General features: G+C 37.3%; 1 protein-coding gene across 1 annotated transcript in view; it reads right to left on the bottom strand.

Moving 5' to 3' along the window:
* LOC110778339 (uncharacterized) overlaps positions 1–23,661 on the bottom strand; it is a 37,694-nt gene extending 14,033 nt beyond the window's left edge. Inside the window, exon 1 of the mRNA XM_056831343.1 lies at positions 23,532–23,661. Within this exon, the coding sequence (XP_056687321.1) occupies positions 23,532–23,661 (130 nt within the window). The remainder of the gene's footprint in view (positions 1–23,531) is intronic.
* Between the last annotated feature and the right edge of the window lie 2,766 nt (positions 23,662–26,427).

Here is a 26,427-nt window from a genome sequence, read left to right as displayed (position 1 = left end):
CGTAAATTCCTTTCATTTGTTCCTTGTTTTCCTATTTCTTGTACCCTTTCTTATAGTCTTAAGAATTGAATTATCTAGTGTTGACTTTTATACTTTGTTAGACATGTCCAATGTCACTCTATCAAAGTTCTTACCATTTTATTTATGTTGAATATTTTGTTTCAACTAGATGATCTTACCAGAAGCTTCTAAAGTTCTCTAAGCATCGATCTATTCGAATGTCTAGGGACTAGACTCATTCGAGAATTAAATGGAAAAAAGATTTTAGGTTGTTAACCATTGGTAAAGCTGAGCGTTTAAACTCAATGCTTTATGATCTCAAAACTACATTGTATTTTGAATTCACAAGCACCAATCGCTTTGCCATTCGACTTTGATATTCGAAAACAACCATAAAAGTCGCTATAAGAAACGTTCATTTTAAATTGCTCACTTTCTCTCATTTCCGTGAATCGTTCTTGGATTCACTACCGATCGAGGAAATTTACTGTTACCTTTCTAAAAGGATTTACTGCAGTGCAAGATACTCAATTATAAACAATAATTAAAACATACATTGAAGCATGCAAAGTCTAAACATTTATCATGAGTAATAACTTGAAAATTAAAGCATTCATGCAATTTAAACAAGTCATTAACATTTTATTCGAATTTATTGTTCCGGAAGGTGTGAATAAAATGATTCCAAGATCCTTAAATCATTGAAGAATTAAGCACATTATGTATTTTGACTCAATTCTAAAATCTTTTAGGTAAGAAAAAGCCTTTTGCTAATAGTCTAGAAACTACTGTTGGTTGATAGGTACGTCTAAGAACTTATTAGGTAAACCTATCGATTTTCCACGACATAAAAGGACTCCTTACTTATATCGTTGAGTTTCACCAAAACTAACATGTACTCACAATTGTTTGTGTACCTTACCCCTTTAGGATCACTAAGTAACACCTCGCTGAGAGTAAAACTATTACTAGATTGATGTAAAGGTTATCCAAGTAAGTGTTATTTTGGCATGACACCTTTTAACTCAATTTTTAAAGCTTTGGAACTTAAGGCTCTTACTATGTTGGTTAGATTTTAAGTGAACTAAAATCCTTAATCATGCAACATAATCAAGCCAAAATCTCATGCATATTTAAGACATATTTAAAAGCAATAAATAACTTAAAGCATGCATAAGATAAGTGTGATCTAGTATGGCCCGACTTCATCTTGAAGCTTCAACTTCAAAGTCCGTCTTGAAAATGGTTGGAAACTTCGTCTTGAATTTCACCGTGGGAGGCACCATTTTCTTCAAACAGGATAAGTTATAATTAAACTAATTACAACTATTTGATGGTACGCAGACCATATTTGAATTGAAAAACAAATTTTGGTGCATTAGACCAATTACATTCAAATTAATGGTACGCAGACCATATTTTCTATCCTATTTGGGCCATACTAGTCACTTCATAACCTGCAAAACAGTACATATACAATATATACCATTCACCCATTCATTATCATGAATGGCCCACATAGCTGGTTAGTAAAACACATTGTATGCATCACATAAATATTTGCAGCAATTAATCAAGGACACCAATAATCTACCAATTATTCAGTCCTTATTAATTCTAATCAAGTTGTTTAACCTTAAAGGATTTGTAGACCTAATCAAGAGTTTATGACTAAAATTTCTCCCACTTAAACCAATAAATTCATATGCTTAACTAATTTTAAACATAAAAATGTATTTCTAGTCTAACCGGAAACATACAAATTTAATTAAAATTTAAAGCTCATATAAATTTATAATTGAATCCACTTATTTAATTTATTTTCAGTCGAATTTAAATTAATTCAAGGTTTTTAATTTTAGTAAAATAATTAGAATAAATTAAAATTTATAATAATTATAATATTCAAAATTAAAATCCAAGAAAACAATTTAAATTATTAATTTTAAAATTAATTAAAATTACTTGAACTGAAAACCTCAAATTAAAATTTAAAACGCGACAATCGTAACACGACGAGCACTTGGGCTTGCGCCCAAGCCCCATCGTGTGCACGACCGATCGCATGGCCATGGCACAATTTCAGCAGCAGCCACACGCAAACGCAGCAAGCCAAGCCACGCTTGCGCACAGCCTGCTCGCAGCCTGCTCGCCCGCATGCATCGCAGCAGCTCTCGAAGGGATGCATCGCGCGCTAGGCGCGAGCAGTCCCTCGTGGCGAGGCAACGCTCGTTGGTGCGCGGAGTAGTGCTCGCTGGGCGACCCAGCTTGCGCTCTCCCGCGCGCGCGCCTCGACCTTGTGCTACGCCCCTTCGCCCACCGCCCATCAACACATCACACACGCCCAAGCTCCTCACCTCGCGCACGCACCATGACTTGGTTGCTCGCTGCATTCGTACCGCACGGGCGACGAGCTCCCTTGCTCGTCGTCGCGTGCCCGCACTATACAACACCCCTTAAGGGTAACACGTAGCTTCCATTGCTTTGTGCGTGCAACATTCATGAGCGTTTTTCATAAAAAAAATTTAAGATTTTTAATTTAAAATTTATGACAAATTAATAAAACATATTAATTTCATAATTTTAGGGCAAAAAATCGAAAATTTATTAATCAATTAATTTCCGATTAACATGAATTCAAATCTAGGTCATAAAAATTTAAAATTTATCATAAATTAACAATTTTTATGATGGTTTTTAATCATGGGTACCTAATTAAATTATTAATTAATTATGAAAAACAAATCAATTCTAAATTATTCGAATTTCAACAAATTAATCATAATTACAAATTAGGTTGTATAATTAACAAGTCTAGGCATTCAAAGTTGTTAAACATATACCGTAGGTCAATCAAAAACTCAAGATTTATCAACAAGAATCGCAAATATTCAATTTAACATCTTAAATTTACAAACTTTTGCGTTCGAAAAACTAAAACCTCCGAAAAGTCATAGTTAGGCTTCGAATTTGGGAATTCTGGGTTCGGCTAAAATATAATAATTTTGTCAAAGTTTTAGAATGCCTTTTACATGCGGAACTGACACAAAAATCACTCGATTTGGATGAGTAACGAATAAACTGCCGAAAAACTGCGTACATATAATTAAATAAACGCAATTTGCAATTAATTAACAATTATGAAAATTAATCACCCCTTTTAATTCTTTGCAAATTTGTAAAATTTAACCATGTCATGCAATTTAGATTATGAAAATAATAAGAGGCTCTGATACCACTGTTAAGTTATCATACATATGAAAAACATAAATCATTCGGAAAAACCTAGATGCCAGGATACATATTAATTGCACATAATCATATAGCATAATTTAGATGCATACACTTTGTAGCGTGCCCTCCCTAGCTGCGCCCGAACCGAACAAGAACAAGTCTTTAGGACTCCAAGTGTCATCCCTCCGTAGATAGTCCACAGCATGTCCGGATCTGCCTTAAGATTGACCAACTAGAATCTCCCTTAACGTACTATTATTTTCGGCTAAATAGGGCAAGAGTTTTGACTGATTTTTCTGCTTAAAAATCCTAGTTTTGAATACTTGAAATCTCGTGTATAAATTTGTAACCCTAGGCACATATTTATAGAGTATGGAAAAGGATTTAGAATCCTATTAGAATACCAATTAGTTTAATTAGAATCCCTTTAGGACTCTATTAAATAAATTCTATCTACTAGGATTAAGATTTAATCATAGAACGAATTCCAATACATTTAGGATACGTATCGCACACAACCGCACACGAGCATGAGCATCGCACAGCCCGCGCAAGCCTCGCGGCCCACGCGAGCTGCACAGCTTGCAGCCCATGAGCGCAGCCCATGATGCGCGCGCTATGCCTTGCTGGGCCTAGCGAGGCTTTGGCAGCGTGTGTTGGTGCGCATGGCTTGCTGGACGCAGGCCTGGCTTCATGCTGGTCCTTCGTCTAGCAAGTCTCGTCCGATGCTAATTCGTACGATGCGCTTCCGATGAAATTCCCGAATCCGGAATTCATTTCCGATATGAACAATATTTAACATTTCCGATTCCGTAATTAATTTCCGTTTCGAACAAATATTTAATATTTCCGTTTCCGGAATTATTTTACGATTCCGATAATATTTCTGATTCTGACAATATTTCCGTTTCCGAAAATATTTCCGATTCCTGCAATATTTCCATTTCCGATAATATTTTCCGATACGTACCATGTTTCCGCTTCCGGCAACATCTACGACTTGGATAATATTTATATTTCCGATACGATCCATATTTCCGTTTTCGGCAATATCATCGTTTCCGGAGTATTCATTTACTTGCCTTTGACGATCTTAGCTCCCACTGAAACCAAGATCCGTCGATTCTGAATATCCATAGATGGAGTATTTAATGCCATTAAGTACTTGATCCGTTTACGTACTATTTGTGTGACCCTACGGGTTCAGTCAAGAGTAAGTTGTGGATTAATATTATTATCCACTTGAACTGAAGCGGCCACTAGCTAGGCATTCAGCTCACTTGATCTCACTGAATTATTAACTTGTTAATTAATACTGAACTGCATTTATTAGACTTAACATTAAATGCATACTTGGACCAAGGGCATTATTTCCTTCAACGCGTAACCTTAGCGTTCTCTTTCCCTCACTTAATTAATAATGATCTTATTTGATAAGTTTAATAATGGAATTATTAAATTGGTACTTGTTGTTTAAATTACCTATTTTATATACTCAAAATGTTTTCAAACTAAAATTATTTATTTTACGGGATGAAGTTCGAATTACTCAATTTATCTGATTTTTGGGAGTTCGTCTCTCTTGTGTGTTCCTATTTATTTTTGCAGGTTGGTAAAGGTACTTGGCTACGAGTGAGGAGACGCTTAGAATAACCACCTAGTCAAGAGACAATTTCTATTTCAGTCTAAGCTGGATTTGTTATTTATTTTTATGGGATTTGGTTGTAATATTTTATTGGCCACCTTTAGACCACTTAGTTAATTTTGACTTTAATGGTTTTAAATTGTTTTGTAGCTTTGCATTTATTTTCTACGGAGAATAAATGTAGCAGTGACACTCCCAAGGTTTGGACGATTGTTTTATGAAATAAAAACAAGGTTTTTGATTATATAAAAGGTCCTAATTTTGGGGTGTTACATAAATTGTGATTATGAACCACGTATTTATAGGGTGGAAATCACGGACTTAGATTTCTACTAGGATTCAAATAACTAAATCTATTAGAATTCTAGTTAAATTAATTCTTTAGAATTTAATGTTTAATCAAACACAAAAACATTTAATTCGTGTAGAATTAAGAAAACGATTTAATCAAGTAATCCTAAGTGACCAAGGAATTGGTCGTACGTAGTATTGCACACACACGCAGCCCACATGGGCGTTGGTGCACGGCTCGGCCCAAGGCAGGCGCTGGCAGCCGCGGCCCATCATGGGCGCTGCTGCTGAAGGAAATATGTCCTTCACCCAAGGTGCATTAAGTCTAATACCAAGGTTCAGATTAATTGCGAACAATTAATTCAGTGAGATCAAGTGATCGGAACAGCTAGCTGGAGCAATGCTTCCGATCAGTGAGTTCTAATGGATATTGAACTCACAACTTACTCTTGACTGAACCTACAAGGTCACACCAATGACACGTAACAGATCACTGGATTAAATGAATCGGAAATTCATTTAATAGCTTTTCGGGAATTAGTTGGAAACGTATTATACGATACGACCTTTGTCGGAATCGTATATCGTATTGTGAATATTCGTAAGCTGGGCGACACGAATAAATCGTATCGTACGACAGTGATTCGTCGTATACGAAACGATAAATAATATATCGGAAATATATTAAATCGCGAATACGAAGGGCATCGGAGTTGCCGGCCCGTCGAGCCAAGCACGTAAGCGTGCAAGGCCCAACGAGCCAGCAAGCTCGCGAGCCAAGGAAAGCAAGGCAAGCCCATTGGGCGCGAGCACGCAACAACAAGCAATAGCGCACAGCAGCGACGAGCGAGCAAGGCCCACGACCCAACTGCTCGGCGCGCGCGCTGTGGGCTTCGGCCTGCAGTGTGTCGCTGGGCACGGGCGTGCGGTCCGTGTTGCTTGGCTCGCACGGCTTGCTAGCCGGCCTTGCTTCTTGCTTGGTCGGTTAGTAAGGTTAATAATATAACCTTACAACCTTATTTCCAACACACACACAATTCATATTGCTCAAACCCAGAGACACAGAGAACCCTTATTCTCTATGTGCCTCCAAAGTGAGTTCTTCCCAAAAGCAAAGTATCTTGATCAATTGTCTAAGCTACGATAATCAAGACGGATCTGATCGTGTCGGTGAACCAAGTAGAGGAACGACAAGTGGAGTTCTTTGTTCGTGTTCGTTGACAGATTTTGGTGGAAAACACGCTTCGAATGTAAGTTTGCTTAATCTGTGCTTTATACATGTTTCCTGGCTTTGGGGATTGTTCCGCACATGTTATTATGTTTAACTGTATTCCCCTACAGTGGTATCATGAGCCTTATATATTCAAAGCATGAATTAGCATGATTATTATTGTTTTTGCATCTGTCGAAATTTTGGATTTTTTGTTGATTTTTCGGAATTTTGTACGAATTATTGGTTGAATTGCGTATAATCAGGTCCGAAATAAAAAATCTTCGCTTTTTCGATTTTTAAAACCCTAATCTGATGGAAAACGATTTTCTAAGATCAACTCATGAGAATAGAATTGCGAAAACAGGCCTCGAAATATCGTTTTGTGGGCGTTTTTGTTAATTTTTCATTAAAAATTAAAAGTGTCGGACAGTAATTCAATTAAAAGGTCGACCTAAACTACTCGGAATTGCTTGAAATTTTGACACAATGTTTCTAGATATATTCTTGATCTTTGGTAAACGTTTCAGATTTTTCCGATAAGTATAAACCCTAATTTTGCCTTTCCCCAATTCGTAAAATTTGCAATCCTAATTGAATTTTAATTAATATTGGTTTAATAATTCGGTTAATTGGGGAAGGGGGTATACTTTCATGGGTCAGTGGCTAATTTTAAAAATTATTGGATTAAAATTTTGAATGGTTTCGTTAATTTTAATCGCACTTAAACCAAATTATTAATAATCTGAAATTTAATTGTTTATGAACGATATAAAGTTTCGGATTTTATTAATTAAAAGTTCAAACATTAAAGTTGATTCGATCGTTCTTGAAAGTTTGAATATTGTTAGCCCTTGATTTATTAATTTTACGAAATTGGATTGTCGTTAAAGTTTATTAAATCGTTAAAAATCGTTGTTTTTCGAAAATAAAAATCGTAACTTTTTTTTTTGAAAAATAAAATTAATGCAAGTTCGTGAATTAAATTTAATTTTAATTAAGTTGGTCCGTATTACGAACCAAAGGCACGAACATGAGCATGGTGGAAGTATGGCTCGTCGAGCCATACGAGGCCATTGTGCTCGACCGAGCCATGCGACACGGGCAGCAGCAGCTATGCTGCGTGCCTCGTGCGCGCTAGGCGAGGAAGGGGAAGGCGAGGTAGCTTGCGGGGCTGCGACGAAGCGAGGCGCAAGCCATGCAACGTCTAGCACACACACGATGCACAACACGCAGCGCAGGGACAACATGGCTGCGGGGACGCGGTGCGCGCGCGCGCGATGGGGCTAGGGGTGCGCGAGCTTTGCTCGTGTGCTCTTGGGCCTCACGCAAGGCGGGGCTGGGCGCAAGCCTAGCCCGATTTAGTAATTGGACTTTTTTTTTAAAAAAAATCGTTTAATTCGTTGGGCTTCGTATATTTGCATTAATTTGGGCTAACGGGATATTTAATTTAATATTTTATTTGCTTGGGCCGGGCCGCGAGTTTTAATTTAATATTTCATAATTAATTATCCGGAATAATTATTGGTTTGAGTGGGAGCCACTAAATGAAATTAAAATGAAATAATTATTTTAATTATTTCGTAGGTCGCATTATTTTAATAAAAATTCAATTTTAATTAGAATAAAGTCTAAGGATTAATAATTTGGAAATTGATTAATCTTTTAGGACGCTTTTATGTGAACGTGAATTTCAATTAATTCACGTAAATACTTGCATATTAACATGGGCCATTCGTTTTAGCATACGAATGGGTGAATGCATAGAATATATATTTTATGCAATGCAGGTACTCCAAGTGACTAGTATGGCCAATTTAGGATAGTTAAATACGATCTGCGTACCGTTCTATCTTTGAATGTAAAGTTTTAAATATGGTCTGCGTACCATGGAAATTTTGATGTAATTTTATTATTTTCAAGTATTTCTAAGTTTAGAACTTTAAGTTAGCATTTGAACGAAGATTCAAGACGATGCCAAGCTAACAAGGAGGTGATGAAGATTGGATGCTTCAAGACAAGATGTTTTGGGCCATACTAGATCACCATTTATTTATGAAATTTAATATATATATATATATATATATATATATATATATATATATATATATATATATATATATATATATATATATATATATATATATATATATATATATATATTATGCGTGAATGTATGAATGTATGTATGCTTTGCATGAACAGGTTGTCTCCTATGAATCGATTAGTTTTAAGTTCACTAAATAATCGAACCAACATAGAAACAACTAGGTCCAAGTAATACTGAGTTTAAAAATTGACTTCCAAATCAACACTTACAAAAATCTAGGGATCTAAGATAGTAGGTTTACGCTAAAGCGAGGTGCTATTTTAGTTGACCTAGGTGGTAAGGCGTCCTAAAGGAGCACGTTGATTGTGGTTACAACTCAAACAACAATGGCATTATGTTGTGGCAATGGGATAAATTATGGTATTAATTTATTAACCAAGAGTAATTTGGAGATTACTAGCAATAGGTTTTGCTTACCTAAAATCTTAAAATACTTAAGACATGCTAAAGCTGCTTAAGGATTTAGGACTTTTGGGGTCTTGGAATCGTTTCATTCATTTTGGACCATGTTTTTGCTTTTTGCATAAATGAAATGTTTTAATAGCTTTGATGATTGCGTGAATGCATTTATTTCAAGTTATTAAAGTATGATAAATGTTTTCTTTGCTAGTTCATTCTGTAGAATAGTACATCTTCAACCTTATTGCGTTTGGACGATAGAACTGCGATATTTCCTCGGTCGATTGGTAACTATTTTTGAGAGCGATTCTCAAAGAAAAGGAGAGTGAGAGCGTATCTTGAATGCTATTTTCTTATAGTGCTCTTCATGGTTGTTTTCAAACTTAAATTTGAACGGTAGACCAATTGGACCTCATATATTCAGAATACTGGGTAATTTTGAAATAATGAAGTATTGAGTTAAAGACTCATGTATAACCAATGGTTAACAACCAATTTTCTTTTGATTCGATGATGAATTTGACTCATTGGATGTTGTCATTCAAAGTGAACAAAAGAAAGGGACTTTGTAAGCTTAACAAAGTAAGAAGATCAAGCAAAGAGTAAAATCTTTAGGACTATAAGAAAACGTGCTAGAAAGGATAGGAAAGGGGAACAAAAGAAATGAATTCAAGATTCAATTTCTACCTTGAAGTTTATGTTAAAGAGAAAACGACTTAGAAAATAAACTCCTATGGTATTAGATTACCGCTTGAGGTTCTAACTCTTGTTAGGAACTCAAATTCCGGGAGCTAAGTCTGGTTACTTGACCTACAAGTGGGAAATGAAGCAAAGTTTTGCTACATTAATTGTAGGGTCATCATGTTTGTTTTAAAGTCCTTCTAAAGGCTGGAACTTAATGGTATTATGTTCCATTAATCATCATAATCAATTTCTGTTTGGACAACGGAAAGACTCACATTCAAAGTAAACAAAAACATTCGTTGAGTGTTTATTTGAATGAAATGGTCATTTAAGGGTTGAGTCATATGATTAATTAATAAACAAACGAATCTTTTCACACTCAAACTTCAGAAGGTTCAAATCAAACATTTTGATTTGTGTTCCACATATCTTTGGCCATGTCATACGATCATATCAACAAGTCAACATTCTAAGATTCCATGGCATGGATTTTTGAAAGTTGGTTGATTTAAGACACGTGGGTCTTGCTTGTTTAACATGACATCGAAATGGACTATTGTTAGAAGAGTCTAGACAACTATGTTCATGGGCCAAAGATGGATTTTATGACTTACCTATTTCACAAGAATTTGAGAAAATATGGCTATATTTACTCAAAGTGAAATGTGAGAAATGCTTCAATGTAATTCACAAAAGGGTATAAAATCAACTTGGCAAGAATTTTGGAACATCTAGGCTGGGTCAAGGTGATGTTTTCATAAGCCAAGAAAGATTATCTAGATTGTTTATATGGCAATATGACAATTGAAGCTCCATAAGAATATGGTATGTCCAAATGGAGAAATCGGAATCTATTTCGATTAACGATAATCACGACTATTTTCCTACATAGTTTCTAAATGATACTCTCAAGTGACTATCACACTAAACAAAGTTGTCAAAGCTAAGGATAAGATGTCATAAGGATTGAACTTCGGTTCAGTACATCTTTTCAGTACATATATATCTAGGGTTGTCAAACCCAGTGGGAGTTAGTGTTTACATCAAACAAACTCAAGGATAGATATATGTTTCTTTATGAGCGAATCATAGAAACAAAAGGTATTGATTCTACCACAAATCTGTGAACATATGGTTGTTGCTCTTGATAATGTCTTTTAGGAAACCATCATATTTCCAAAAAGGCAAGTGGGAGAAAAATGACCTCGAATGGACTTCGAGTCAAGCAACAAACAAATGTAGGATACTTAGGAGTCTTTGGAAAAGCTCCGTACTTAGAAGCCTTTGGAAGTGCTTCAGGAAGACTTTAGAAGTGCTTCAAGAGAATCCTAATACTCAAAGGACTTGAGTAATGTTTTTATAGACATTAATGTTTGATGTTCAATACCTAGGTAAATCGTATAAGGAATAGAATTCAACCAAGAAAGATACATAGATATCTTGAGGAATGAAAACTATGAAGACTTTGGAAATTGCTTCAAAACATACGACTTACAGGTTAGCTACGACGAAATTCCCAAGTATGGTTTGAGGCCATCAAAAACATAAGTATGGTTCGAGGCCATACAAAATGGTTTGAGGCCATTTTATCCGAAATACCTTCATCTTAAAGAATCAAGACTATGATTTGGTTGATTTTCATAAAGGGTTCACTCCCATTAGTTGCAAACATGTTTTCTAAACATAGAACATTGATTTGCATAAAGGGTTCACTCCCATTAGTTGCAAACATGTTTTCTAAACATAGAACGTTGATTTGCATAAAGGGTTCACTCCCATTGGTTGCAAACATGTTTTCTAAACATACAACGTTGATTTGCATAAAGGGTTTACTCCCATTGGTTGCAAACATGTTTTCAAAACATACGAAGATGATATTGTATACACATACAAAAGAGAAGCTACATTGGTGGTTAAAGATTGTAAACAACTTCACGGCGTTGATAATGTTGAAATCTTTTTCACCAAGTCGGAATGCTTGAACTATTTTGGATAAATCTAGCAATCATTGCATATGGCAATATGGCAATTGGAAAACGAAACACCTTACTCAATTGGAATTGTAGAAAGGAATTGTGTTCATCACACAATGTAAAAGTTTTGGATGCTAGATAAAAGAGTAAGCTTAAGAAATCTATTCGTAGATTAAAGCATGCAAGTGGGAATTGGACCATATTTGTCTAAAAGGCTATTGAGCAATCATAGCTTTATGAAAATATGGATCATCTTATAGATGAGGAGTTTAGTGGGAGCTAGGTCAAGTTTATTGGTTCTATATATGAGATACATATCTCTCTATTGAAAATGGCATTCAAATAGTTAGATTTGAAAGTATTTGTCAATATTAGAACCATGGCGAAACTTAGAACATACTGGGTTAAAGATCTATTGGATAGGATCTAAAGTGTTGTTTGGATTCTGTAAAATTAATTACTAAATCAAACACAATGGAGAGACTCAAAAGAGACTCTCAACCCCATATGAGTAAGTCTAAGTTATGAATGCTTTAACTAAGTATAAAGCTAGGATGTTATCACTAGAGTTAAGCATGAAGGACCTTGAAGAGGTGCCTTCACCTTATATCACATGGCAATGCCAAGATTTTAGCAAGATTCAGTGTCTCTTGAAACAGAATGAAGCTAAAAGTTACATGGATGGGTTTTAAAATGTGAATGGTTTTTGCATTATAATCAATAATGTATAATGTGATATATAGATCGCCAAGATAACTCGTGAACATTGGATCGTGACGAGCTATACCAATCTCTATTGATCTGGATCAAAGATCATTGGAACAGTATCATGAACATCCAATACATTTGGATATGTAGGATGAGCACTTGATAAGAGGAAGTGAATATAACTAAAGTTTTGATGTTACATGCATTTGCCTAAGCAAAAGCTGAATCTTGTTGGTAGGCAAACCACAAACAAACACGGGCAATTAGGCATCGTGATTAAAAGGTGGTTACATAGGTTCTAAACCATATGTGATGCATGGGAAACTGAATCAATGATTAGTTTCCAAGTTCTCAGTTGAAAGATGTATCTCCCACATCTATGTGAACTGGTTGGAGTATTCATTTGAAATTCTACATAATTGAAATGAATTCATTATTGCCTAAGAAGCAATAAAAGGGAATTGTTTTTAGTGGGAGTTCTTCAATGAACTCAGGTTGATCACAAGTCTGCTACCTGGATGATTTTCTATTTTAGATATGATTATCATTCTGAACAGCAACGAAAGACTAGATCATTCTAGAAACATATTAAAAGATCTTTTCATCTTACATCGAAAGGCTTTTGATAGAAAAGATGCTAAGGATAGCAAAGTATGATAAACTAAACCTCTGCATTGAATGATACACAACATTCATATGCAGATATGGAATCAAGTTTGAGTTCGATGAATTTTTTAAGTATTGGGTGAAAGGCCTATATCTGTAAAACATTAAATGCTTGATTTTGGGTTAGAGGCCCACAAATTGGTAAGCATTTGGTTTAAAAATTTATCATTTATGAAATTATATTTCATAGTTCATTTAATCTTGGTTTAGTATTAAATGATAAGTCCATGTGATTCAAATCATTCAAATGGGATGTCAAGATGGATTCTTCGACAAAGAAACACCCATAAGTGAACTTGAATATTGAAGTCACAAAGGATCCCTAATCCAGGTCATTGAAAGGTGGACGACCAATGACTAATGAAGATTAGATTGCAAGTAGATTACTTAGTTCTGTTTCTTGAACTAGAGTGACTAGATGTCAGAATCTTTTGCATATATACTTATTGGATCTTGTATCGGATTGACCATGAGAACACTTTAAGAGATTAAAGTCATGTCATAGGTAGTTCTCATTAATGGTGATTAGAAACCGTTCCTCAGAACATGAGCGATTATGTTTGCTCGTTTGAGAATTAGTTTGCTTTGATACTAGCTAAACGTCGCACCGTAAAAGGAGGCTATAAAAGCAGTTATTGGGCGTACTATGAATCAAAGTGAGTGTTCATAGATTGCAAGAATGGATTTTCCTCCTATCTTTGATAGGATATGGTGTTTTTGTGTAACAAGGCCTCTCGGAGAGTTAGATACTGTAAAATGCATGGCCGTGCTCAGAATGGTTAGGCTTAACCTTCTGCAAAAGTTTAACAGTTGAACTCTGTAATCCGAGAAACACTTCTGGACCTAATAAGGATGGCTTGGATCTTACCTTATGTTCAGTAAGTAACACTAAGTGACAAAGTAATGTGGATGCACACTTGTCTGAATGACAAGTGGGAGATTGAAGGAAATATGTCCTTCACCCAAGGTGCATTAAGTATAATACCAAGGTTCAGATTCATTGCGAAAAATTAATTCAGTGAGATCAAGTGATCGGAACAGCTAGCTGGAGCAATGCTTCCGATCAGTGAGTTCTAATGGATATTGAACTCACAACTTACTCTTGACTGAACCTACAAGGTCACACCAATGACACGTAACAGATCACCGGATTAAATGAATCGGAAATTCATTTAATAGATTTTCGGGAATTAGTTGGAAACGTATTATACGATACGACCTTTGTCGGAATCGTATATCGTATTGCGAATATTCGTAAGCTAGGCGACACAAATAAATCGTATCGTACGACGGTGATTCGTCGTATACGAAACGATAAATAATATATCAGAAATATATTAAATCGCGAATACGAAGGGCATCGGAGTTGCCGGCCCGCCGAGCCAAGCACGTAAGCGTGCAAGGCCCAACGAGCCAGCAAGCTCGCGAGCCAAGGCAAGCAAGGCAAGCCCATTGGGCGCGAGCACGCAATAGCAAGCAATAGCGCACAGCAGCGACGAGCGAGCAAGGCCCACGGCCCAACTGCTCGGCGCGCGCGCTGTGGGCTTCGGCCTGCAGTGTGTCGCTGGGCGCGGGCGTGCGGTCCGTGTTGCTTGGCTCGCACGGCTTGCTAGCCGGCCTTGCTTCTTGCTTGGTCGGTTAGTAAGGTTAATAATATAACCTTACAACCTTATTTCCAACACACACACAATTCATATTGCTCAAACCCTAGAGACATAGAGAACCCTAATTCTCTTTGTGCCTCCAAAGTGAGTTCTTCCCAAAAGCAAAGTATCTTGATCAATTGTCTAAGCTACGTTAATCAAGACGGATCTGATCGTGTCGGTGAACCAAGTAGAGGAACGACAAGTGGAGTTCTTTGTTCGTGTTCGTTGACAGATTATGGTGGAAAACACGCTTCGAACGTAAGTTTGCTTAATCTGTGCTTTATACATGTTTCCTGGCTTTGGGGATTGTTCCGCACATGTTATTATGTTTAACTGTATTCCCCTATAGCTGCTGGGCCTAGCCTTGCTCGCTTGCGGCTGGCTAGGCTTTGCCTTGCTCGCTGCTCGCGGGCTTTGCTGGCCTTGCTGCTCGCGGGCTTCGCTAGGCGCGGGCCTGGCTTCGTGCCGGGCCTTGCGTCTAGCAAGCTCGTCCGACTATCGTTTCGTACGTCGCGCTTCCGATTCGTTTTCCGATTCCAGAATTCATTTCCGATTCGAACAATATTTGATATTTCCGATTTCGGAATTTATTTCCGTTTCGAACAAATATTTAATATTTCCGATTCCTGAATTTATTTCCGATTCCGACAATATTTCCAATTCCGGCAATATTTCTATTTCCGATAATATTTTCCGATACGTACCATGTTTCCGTTTCCGGCAACATCTACTACTTGGATAATATTTATATTTCCGTTATGATCCATATTTCCGTTTTCGGCAATATCATCATTTCCGGAGTATTCATATTTTGCCTGTTGACGATTTCAGCTCTCACTGGAACCGAGATTCGTCGATTCCTAATATTCATAAATGGATTATTTAATTTACTTAAATACTTGATTCGTTCACGTGCTATTTGTGTGACCCTACGGGTTCAGTCAAAAGTAAGCTGTGGATTAATATTATTAATTCCGCTTGAACTCAAGCAGCCTCTAGCTAGGCAATTAGCTCACTTGATCTCACTGAATTATTAACTTGTTTAATTATTTAATACTGAACCGAATTTATTTGACTTAGCATTGAATGCATACTTGGACCAAGGGAATTATTTACTTCAATCTCCCACTTGTCCTTAGGGACAAGTGTGCATTGCCTAATTCCTTTGTCGCTTGATGCTTGCTCATGAACATAAGGTAAGAGTAGTCATCCTTATTATGTCCAGTGGTATTTCTCAGTTTCAGAGTTCAACTGATCAAATAAACAGATAATCATAGCCTATGATTCATCTGAGCACGGCCATGAATTTTACAGTTTCTAGCTCTCCGAGTGGCCTTGTACAACTTTCAGCATCTCATCCGATTTATGGGAGGACAATCCCAATCTTGTGATCTTGAGGTTAGAATTCGTTTGATAGGTGATTACCTGAGCGTTGCCGTTATGGTCTCCTTTTACGGTGCGACGGTTGACAACGTCAAAGTAACCAGTTCTCAAACAAGTAATCTCAAATCACTCAGGTATTGAGGATTAGTGTATAATAATGTAATGAAATTTACTTATGACAGATTTTCATCTCTTACAGTAAAGTTTTATAGGTCTGTCCGATACTAGTCTTCTCAAAGTAAGTACCTATGCAAATGATTGCGACATTGCCATGTCCACATAGTTCAAGATACAGAACTACTAGTCATCTTGCATTCTAGTCGTCTAGCGTTTTCTATGCGTCCACCTTTATAGAAAACTTCCGACCAGGGACCATTTTCAACTTTTGACATTCAAGTTCACTTGATAGACATTTCTTAGTCACAGGACTGGTCCTGACAGTCTATCTTGAATATATCGTCAAATTGAAAGGACTCATCATTTAATAAACCACAAATTAAATGGAATAATGAATTTTATTCATTTATATGAATGGTTAACCAAAACGTTTTACAAAGTATTAAACTCTAAAACTTTAAAACATTAATTAAGAACATCAAAGTCATTCTCCAACATGCTTGATTCCCATAGCTGTAGTGTGCAAGTTGTGCTTCTCTTGCGGCAGATGTTTAGTTAATGGATCTGAGATATTGTCGTCAGTTCCAATCTTGCTTATCTCGACTTCTTTTCTTTCAACGAACTCTCGTAGAAGGTGAAATCTACGAAGTACATGCTTGACTCTCTGGTGGTGTCTAGGCTCCTTTGCCTGTGCAATAGCTCCGTTATTGTCACAATATAGAGCCATTGGTCCCTTAATGGAGGGGACTACACCAAGTTCACCTATGAACTTCCTTAGCCAAATAGATTCCTTTGCTGCTTCATCTGCAGCAATGTACTCCGCTTCTGTTGTAGAATCTGCAATGGTGCTCTGTTTAACACTTTTCCAGCTTACTGCACCTCCGTTGAGGCAGAAGACAAACCCTGACTGTGATCTGAAATCATCCTTGTCGATTTGGAAACTTGCGTCCGTATAAACTTTAACAATTAATTCATTATCTCCACCATAGACCAGGAAATCATCTTTGTGCCTTTTCAGGTACTTCAGAATATTCTTGGCGGCAGTCCAATGCGCCTCTCCTAGGTCTGACTGGTATCTTCTCGTAGCACTGAGTGCGTACGCAACATCCGGGCATGTACATAACATAACATACATTATTGAACCAATCAATGATGCATATGGAATCCTACTCATTCGTCTACGCTCATCAAGTGTTTTTGGGCACTGAGTCTTGCTTAGAGTCATTCCATGAGACATGGGTAGGTAGCCTCGCTTGGAGTCTGCCATCTTGAACCTTTCAAGCACCTTATTGATATAAGTGCTTTGACTAAGTCCAATCATCCTTTTAGATCTATCTCTGTAAATCTTGATGCCCAGTATGTATTGTGCTTCTCCTAGATCCTTCATCGAAAAACATTTCCCAAGCCAAATCTTGACAGAGTTCAACATAGGAATGTCATTTCCGATAAGTAATATGTCGTCGACATATAGTACTAGGAAAGCAGTTTTGCTCCCACTGACCTTCTTGTTCACAAGATTCGTCTGCGTTCTTGACGAAGCCAAAGTAACTGACTGCTTCATCAAAACGTATATTCCAGTTCCTTGATGCTTGCTTCAATCCGTAAATGGATTTCTTAAGCTTGCATACCTTTTTAGAATTCTTTGGATCAAACCCTCAGGCTGTGTCATAAACACAGTTTCTGTTAATACGCCGTTTAAGAAAGCTGTTTTGACATCCATTTTCCATATTTTGTAATCGTAATATGCATCGATTGCGAACATTATCCGAATAGACTTTAGCATTGCAACTGGTGAAAAGGTTTCATCGTAATCAACACCGTGGACTTGCCTGTAACCTTTTGCAACCAATCTAGCTTTGAAAACTTCTAGTTTTCCATCCTTGTCCTTTTTCAGTTTGAAAACCCATTTCCTTCCTATGGCTTGGTAGCCATCTGGAAAATCGACCAAATCCCAAACTTGGTTTTTAGACATGGAGTCTAATTCAGATTGCATGGCTTCTTGCCATTGCTTGGAGCTAGGGCTCGTCATAGACAAAACAATACAATTATATTATTTACTAATTTTTTTTATAGAAAATGTATTTCTATATCTATATTAAATATATATTTCATAATTATTATATATAATATATATAAAATAGAAATATACAAAGAAAACCCTATTTTGGCTGGACCTAAAAAAAAATTAGAAATTAGAATTAAGAAATAGGATTTTTGGTATAAGGAATAAACTAAACAAACTATGGTGGGTTAAGAGTCAAATGTTTGGGTAATTCCTCGCGGGGGGATAAATAAAGAGAATTTTGAATTAGAGCTATGGATTTTTGTTCATCCCTCGCCATAATAGTATCTTGGGGGCTTGGTTGTAAGTCGCAGGTTCATCACTTTCCAGCAATAGAACTTCATGGCTCTCGTTTGTCAAAATACCTAAGTACCTTTTCGGTTGAGACCTATATCTCTGCGATCTACGCGGGGTTACATTTCTAGTTGGTTCTTGATTCTCACCAGATACTTCTAAAGATCTCTAAGTTTCAACCTGAATGTCATCTTGAGAATTCTCTAGAGTTTGTTGTTCGACTCGAATTTCTTCGAGGTCTACTTTTCTCCCACTTGTCATTTTGGAAATGTGATCTCTTTCCAAAAAGATACCATCTCGAGCAACAAACACCTTGTTCTCAGATGTATTCCCTTTGTTTCCTTTGGGTAGCTAACAAGGATACATTTGTCAGATTTTGGTTGAAGTTTGTCTGAAATTAATCGTTTGACGTATACTTCACAACCCCAAATCTTTAGAAAAGACACATTTGGAGGCTTTCCAAACCATAATTCATACAGAGTCGTTTCGACAGCTTTAGACGGAGCTCTATTTAGTGTGAATGTAGCTGTGTTTAGTGCATGTCCCCAAAATTCTATTGGAAGTTTGGCCTGACCCATCACTGATCTAACCATGACTAGCAAGGTTCTATTCCTCCGTTCTGACACACCGTTCCATTGAGGTGTTCCGGGAGAAGTCAATTCTGTTAGAATTCCACATTCTTTCAGATGGTCATCAAATTCATAACTCAGATGTTCACCGCCTCTATCAGACCGCAGTGCCTTAATCTTCTTGCCTAACCGATTCTCTACTTCACTCTGAAATTCCTTGAATTTGTCAAAGGATTCAGACTTATGCTTCATTAGGTAGACATAAAAATATCTACTAAAGTCATCAGTGAAAGTGATAAAGTAGCTGAAACCACCTCTAGCATTTGTACTCATTGGTCCACATACATCTGCATGGATCAAACCCAATAGTTCAGTTTCTCTTTCTCCAACTTTAGAGAAAGGTTGCTTTGTCATTTTGCCAAGTAAGCATGATTCGCACTTACCATAATCCTCTAAGTCAAATGGTTCTAGAATTCCTTCCTTTTGAAGTCTTTCTATGCGCTTCATGTTAATATGGCCTAATCGACAATGCCACAGATAAGTGAGATCTGAATCATTCTTTTTGGCCCTTTTGGTATTTATGTTATAAACTTGTTTGACGTGATCTAGTAAATAAAGTCCATTGACTAATCTAGCAGATCCATAAAACATCTCTTTAAAATAAAACGAGCAACTATTGTCTTTTATTAAAAAGGAAAATCCCTTAGCGTCTAAGCAAGAAACAGAAATGATGTTTTTAGTAAGACTTGGAACATGGAAACACTCTTCCAGTTCCAAAACTAGCCCAGAGGGCAACGACAAATAATAAGTTCCTACAGTATAATGTAGCAATCCGTGCTCCATTTCCCACTCGTAGGTCGACTTCACCCTTGCTTAATCTTCTACTTAATCTTAGTCCTTGTGAATTGGAACATAAGTGTGAGCCACAACCTGTATCTAATAACCAAGAAGTTGAATTTGCAAGTATACAGTCTATAACAAAAGTACCTGAAGATGGAACGACCGTTCCGTTCTTCTGATCTTCCTTAAGCTTCAAGAAATCTCTCTTCCAATGCCCCTTCTTCTTGAAGTAGAAGCATTCAGATTTCATAAGTGGGTTGGCTCACCTTCTTCTTTTCAGACTTGGTGCCGCCAGCTTGCTTAGTTAGGCTGGCCTTCTTGCCACCTTTCTTAGCATTCCTCTTCTTTCCAGATTTCTTGAACTTGCCCCCACGCACTATAAGCACATCTTGCTTATCACTTTTGAGCGTCTTTTCAGCGGTCTTCAGCATACCGTGAAGCTCAGTGATCGTTTTGTCCAGACTATTCATAATGTAGTTCAGCTTGAACTGATCATACCCGTTATGAAGAGAATGGAGGATGGTGTCTACAGCCATTTCCTGAGAGAACTTTTGATCCAGCTGTAAACACAAATTTCAGAGTCTGCAAAATAAGAGAATCAAAATAATGTGAACAAAATATTTTATTGATTTTTGAAGTTTCTGGGTACAATCTCTAATATTTGCTTCTCTGATTCGATCTCCACTTTGAATTTGACTTAGTTCACGGACTGATTTGATTTGTACTTGAATGAGGGCCTTCGGGCTTGATCTCGTTCAAGAATGTTGATGTAGAAATAGAACGGCACGTCAGTTTTGTATGCTTGTTGTTCTTCTTCCACCGGGATTATTTGATGTTGATTTGATGTTGCTCACGAACTGGCTTGATCTTCTTGAATAAGGGCCTCCGGGCTTGATCTAGTCCAAGGTTGATCTTCTAGAATGGAATGGCACGTCGATTTGATTGCTTGATGTTCTTCTTCTAGGGAGAGAGTTGTGACTTGACTGGCAGGGAGAGATTTTAGAGTTTTAGGTTTTGCCGTCTGTTTCTCCTCTCCTCAAGAATGAGGTAAAGTACTCTATTTATAGAATGAGCAAGCTTTTAGGGTTTTGCTGAATATTGGGCTTTTTGTTTGGACTTGGTTGCCATGACCCGTTATAACAATTTAACCCTTTTTATTAGGTTTAACCGTGAAAAATATTCGGGTTTGAATAAAATAACTAAAATGGGCCAAATTAATTTATGGACCAAACTTAATTAATTTTGTCGATCGTCAAATAATTGTTGAGTCAATACTTTGACTTTTGACTCAAATAATATCCGACGTGGCACGTATTACACGTATTATGAATTTTCCGTGCCTACAAATTGCCCCCTCGAGACTAAGTCACGTACACAATTTGAAGTGTTTTCTCGTGATTGAGTCTCGACTTTTTTTTAACCGGCTTTCCTACGGCCCAAACTTAATGGGTCACTTTATTGAATAATCTACCCATGAGTTGTATGCACTTGTCAGTTGTCATGTATATACAAGAATGATACCTTGACAGCATCAATTTGTGAAGGAACTCCACATCTAATACAATTATGCTCCAACGTCATACATATTTTTGTTATAAAAGATAATACTTATCTTTGTTTGATTTATTTGCAGGTTTGTGATTTTCCTTCCAGGCATGGAGAAGAAGTCATCATCCCATCACTATACCGCTTTGGAGTGTAGTAGGAGGTGTCCGCGCTATTTATTGTCTTTGAGTCCGAGCTGCTTGATCTTCCGAAGACCCGAGACGGAGTTGTCGTCCTTGATCGAGTCCGAGATGGAGTTGTCCTTTACTTGTTAACCCGAGAAGGAGCTGGTACCATCATGATTCATGGAGATGAAGGAGAAGCCATGGAGGGAGACCGCCTCAATGTCCTTGGACCGAAGAAGTCCCGAAAAGAGAACCCCTGTCCTTGCACCTATTTATTGTACTTGAGTAGCACCGAAAAGAAGAGGCCATCATCTTTAGCAACTTTGAGCTTCAAACTATGTCGTCTGAAACTTTGGTGCCTTTCTCGTATTTCGTATGGTTGAACTATGACCAATAAGGAAAAGCTCAAACATTCTTTGTTACCTTATTCACGTGCTTTGATGCCAAAATCTTTTTTTTTTCTTTTCTCTTTATCTTTTTGCTTTTTTTTCAAAAAAATAAAAAATAAAGTATAATAATATGATTGATAGTGGTGATTGTCATGTTTGATGCCAAAGGACTACGAGCCAATTTTTTCCCAATGCCATAGAGGAGCTAAAATGCAACTTTTTTGTATGACCTTTACAACATAAAGACTCCTCATCAATATATCTCATCTTCACTAATGGCGGAGTAATTGACGCGTCATGGCTTTTATACGACTCTAATTTCAATAAAGTTGGTGTCGATTATCGAGCATCCCTACCGTGAAGCCGATCAAACAACAATTTTGCTATCGTAATCAGCCAAGCATTGCTACCATGAAGCCAAGCACGCAACACCCGGACAAAATTGACTTATATAACTTGAAGTCGAGCCGCGAGCCATATTTGTGGCGCATGAAGCACTTGGAGTTAGAGTACGTAGTTGAAGCCATGATATGACGACATTAGAGACCAAATCCATTTACATGAAGCTAGCTAACACGTATGACAACACTTTCGATGATGTTACAGTGAACTTTGTGACCTGAGTTGTACCTTGACATTTGACTTCACACTTGTAGCTTCCTCTAGATCTTCAAGAAATTTTGATAGTGCATTGGAGCTTCAAACCTTTCTCCAATCTTCACGTTCAACATTTGGCCTCTGTGGTGCTTGACGGCTTCTCTTCAAGAAAATATTTTGATCCTTTTGAATTTTGATTGTGATGGTGCTTGGAAGCTTTCTCCATCCTTCAATTTATCCCTTTTGCAAATTTCTGGTGCTTGGAAGCTTTCTCCAAATCTTTGGTCCGAGGTGTTTGGTGTTTTGATGGTGCTTGAAAGCTTTCTCCATTCTTCAGTCGGTCACGTTACAAATTCCTGGTGCTTAGAAGCTATCTCCGGAACTCAATGTAGTTTTCGCGAACTCCTGGTGCTTGGATGCTTTCTTCAGATTTCTGGTTCGATGTATTTGGTGCTTTTGAGCTTTCTCCAAACATTGAGTAAATGACGACAAACTTAATATTTTTGAAGAAAGAGTAAAACAATTTGGTTTTTTTTGTTACTCATGCCCCCGTCATACTTCGTTTTAAAAAACATTTTGTGTGTTTCCAAAACATACGTAATCCTCTAATTTTTTTTTATGGAATACAATTTCAAATTTTACTCCAAAATTATTTTCATTTTTTTTTGATGTGGCTCCCCTTGAACTTTTTTATTATCCAAGATAGGCACGTACCAAAATAAGTGATTTTTTTCACTTTTTTTTTTTTGGATCAAGCCGAACGTAGTTCCAAATTTTTTTGCAATTTTTTTTTGTTATGCAGTTTAGGCTCGTGCTTAGGAGCTTTTGAGGAAGATATTTTTCACCTTTGCTCCCAGGATCATTGTTGAAACTTCTTGCAGACTTGTGTCCTCGAATCGTCGAAGTCTCAACAAATGCCCGACTAATCGGATTTTTCTTCATGATTGGCTAACGAATTCTCCATTTCATGAGCTCGAGTTGCCAAATCCTAGAAATTTTTGGGCTTGATTCCTTGCAAGATGTAAACCAAGTCCCACTGCATGCCTTGGGTGCACATCTCAACTGCAGAAGTTTCGGGAAAATGATCCCTGTATTGAAGACTTAGTATCCTCCAGCTATCGATGTATTCCACGACCGGTTCATCCTCCAACTGGTTTGTTCGTGTTAACTCCATCATGCTGACGATGCGACGAGTGCTTATGAAGCGATTCAGGAACAATTCTTCCATCTGGTCCCAGCTATCAATCGATCCAGATTCTAATTCGTCGGCATACTAATCAAAGGCAACTTCTTTTAGCGATCGAACAAACTACTTCACGACCAAGTCTCCTTCAGTCCCTGCATTGTTACACGTTTCAATAAAATGTGCAACATGTTGTTTCGGATTGCCTTTTCCATCAAACTGCAAGAATTTTGGAGGTTGATAAGCCTTGGACATCTCCAAGGCATCAATCCTTTTTGTGTACGGTTTGATGTAATGGCCACTTTTGTCAGGATCTACGCGAAGTTGCTGCTGTTTAATAGTTTTGGCTATCGTATCTTGAATCTGACGGAAGCAGAACGAATCACCATGGGGATTTCTTCTCCTTCTTGGCTTGGACTTCACTGTCGATTTAGGATCACCGCTTTTTCCTTCACATTCGTTTTCACCGTTTTTGTATGATTTGCCAATGGGACGTTTTTCCAGCTTCTTGGTCAAATTGGCAATTTTTTCTTCTTGCCGTTTGATTTGGGCTCCTTTTTCTTCGCCGTCCTTGACAAGTTTTTCAAGGTGTTTCTTCATGCTCGCCAATTCTTCCTCAATGGTGTTTTCTTCAATTACCCTGACATTTACAACGATGACGTCCATTGCTCCATTGCTAGTCTCATGTGACGGACCTCGGACCGCTCCATTGCTTGCCTTCTGTGACAGACGTTTGCTTGATTTTGGAGGGAAGAACATGTTTTTGTAGCCACCGTCAAGGTTTGTTAGCGACGACAAAGTTGCATCAAAATGAACAGCTATTTTCTTGGCCGCCATGATCGGATCTTGTTTCTTCATCATCATGCTTTTACGGCTCGAAAGTGCGTCAGTACTTTGATTGTGGAGAAAGAGATGAGAGGTAGAAATTGTTCCACCGAGCGTGCCAAATTTGTAAACACAAATTTCAGAGTCTGCAAAATAAGAGAATCAAAATAATGTGAACAAAATATTTTATTGATTTTTGAAGTTTCTGGGTACAATCTCTAATATTTGCTCCTCTGATTCGATCTCCACTTTGAATTTTACTTAGTTCACAGACTGATTTGATTTGTACTTGAATGAGGGCCTTCGGGCTTGATCTCGTTCAAGAATGTTGATGTAGAAATAGAACGGCACGTCAGTTTTGTATGCTTGTTGTTCTTCTTCCACCGGGATTATTTGATGTTGATTTGATGTTGCTCACGAACTGGCTTGATCTTCTTGAATAAGGGCCTCCGGGCTTGATCTCGTCCAAGGTTGATCTTCTAGAATGGAACGGCACGTCGATTTGATTGCTTGATGTTCTTCTTCTAGGGAGAGAGTTGTGACTTGACTGGCAGGGAGAGATTTGAGATTTTTAGGTTTTGCCGTCTGTTTCTCCTCTCCTTAAGAATGAGGTAAAGTACTCTATTTATAGAATGAGGAAGCTTTTAGGGTTTTGCTGAATATTGGGCTTTTTGTTTGGACTTGGTTGTCATGACCCGTTATAACAATTTACCTTTTTTTATTAGGTTTAACCGTTAAAAATATTCGGGTTTGAATAAAATAACTAAAATGGGCCAAATTAATTTATGGACCAAACTTAATTAATTTTGTCGACCGTCAAATAATTATTGAGTCAATACTTTGACTTTTGACTCAAATAATATCCGACGTGGCACGTATTACACGTATTATGAATTTTCCGTGCCTACACCAGCCGACTCTTATTCTCAATGAGTCCAATCATTTTGAGAACATGTGGACTTACGGGCTCGCCTTTCTTAAGCTTGGTCTCAAGAATTTGCCTATGAGTCTCGAATCTTTCGACTCGAGCCAGATCTTGGAACATGTTCTTTAACTCACTAATGATCGTGAAAGCATCTGAGTTGATGAACGTTTTCTGTAGATCTGCACTCATGGTTGCAAGCATTAGACATTTTACATCCTTGTTGGCATCAATCCAACGATTGAGGGCTGCCTAAGTGACCCCGTCGCCTACGCTTCGGGCATCGCCTTTTCCAGGACATACTCCTTTTCTTCCTGCATAAGAACTATTTTCAAGTTCCTTTGCCAGTCAAGGAAGTTTTTCCCGCTCAACTTCTCCTTTTCGAGAATTGAACGGATGTTGAATTATTTGTTGTTTGCCATAGTTAAAACTACAATTGAAAAGAATAAACAAGTAAATAACCATTCACAGTTTCTCTTAATATACTTAAATTCTAGCATTCATGCATAATTCAATATTTGTTAAGCATTTTATTCAAGTTATGTGTTCCGGCAGGTGTGAATAAAATGATTCCAAGATCCTAAAATCATCGAAGAATTAAGAACATTATAGACTCAATTCTAAAATATTTTAGGTAAGCAAATCCTTTGCTAATAGTCTAGAAACTACTCTTGGTTGATAGGTACGTCTAAGAACTTATTAGGTAAACCTATCTGTTTTTCCACGACATAAAAGGACTCCTTACTTATATCGTTGAGTTTCACCAAAACTAACATGTACTCACAATTATTTGTGTACCTTACCCCTTTAGGATCAATAAGTAACACCTCGCTATGGCGGAAAACTATTACTAAGATTGATGTAAAGGTTATCCAAGTAAGTGTTATTTTGGCATGACATCTTTTAACTCAATTTTTAAAGTTTGAAACTTAAGGCTCTTACTATGTTGGTTAGATTTTAAGTGAACTAGAATCCTTAAACAAATCAAGCCACAATCTCATGCATAATTA

Source organism: Spinacia oleracea, chromosome 1 (genome assembly GCF_020520425.1).
Source record: "Spinacia oleracea cultivar Varoflay chromosome 1, BTI_SOV_V1, whole genome shotgun sequence".
Classification (NCBI taxonomy): Eukaryota; Viridiplantae; Streptophyta; class Magnoliopsida; order Caryophyllales; family Amaranthaceae; genus Spinacia; species Spinacia oleracea.
This window is presented reverse-complemented; position numbering and strand designations above follow the sequence as displayed.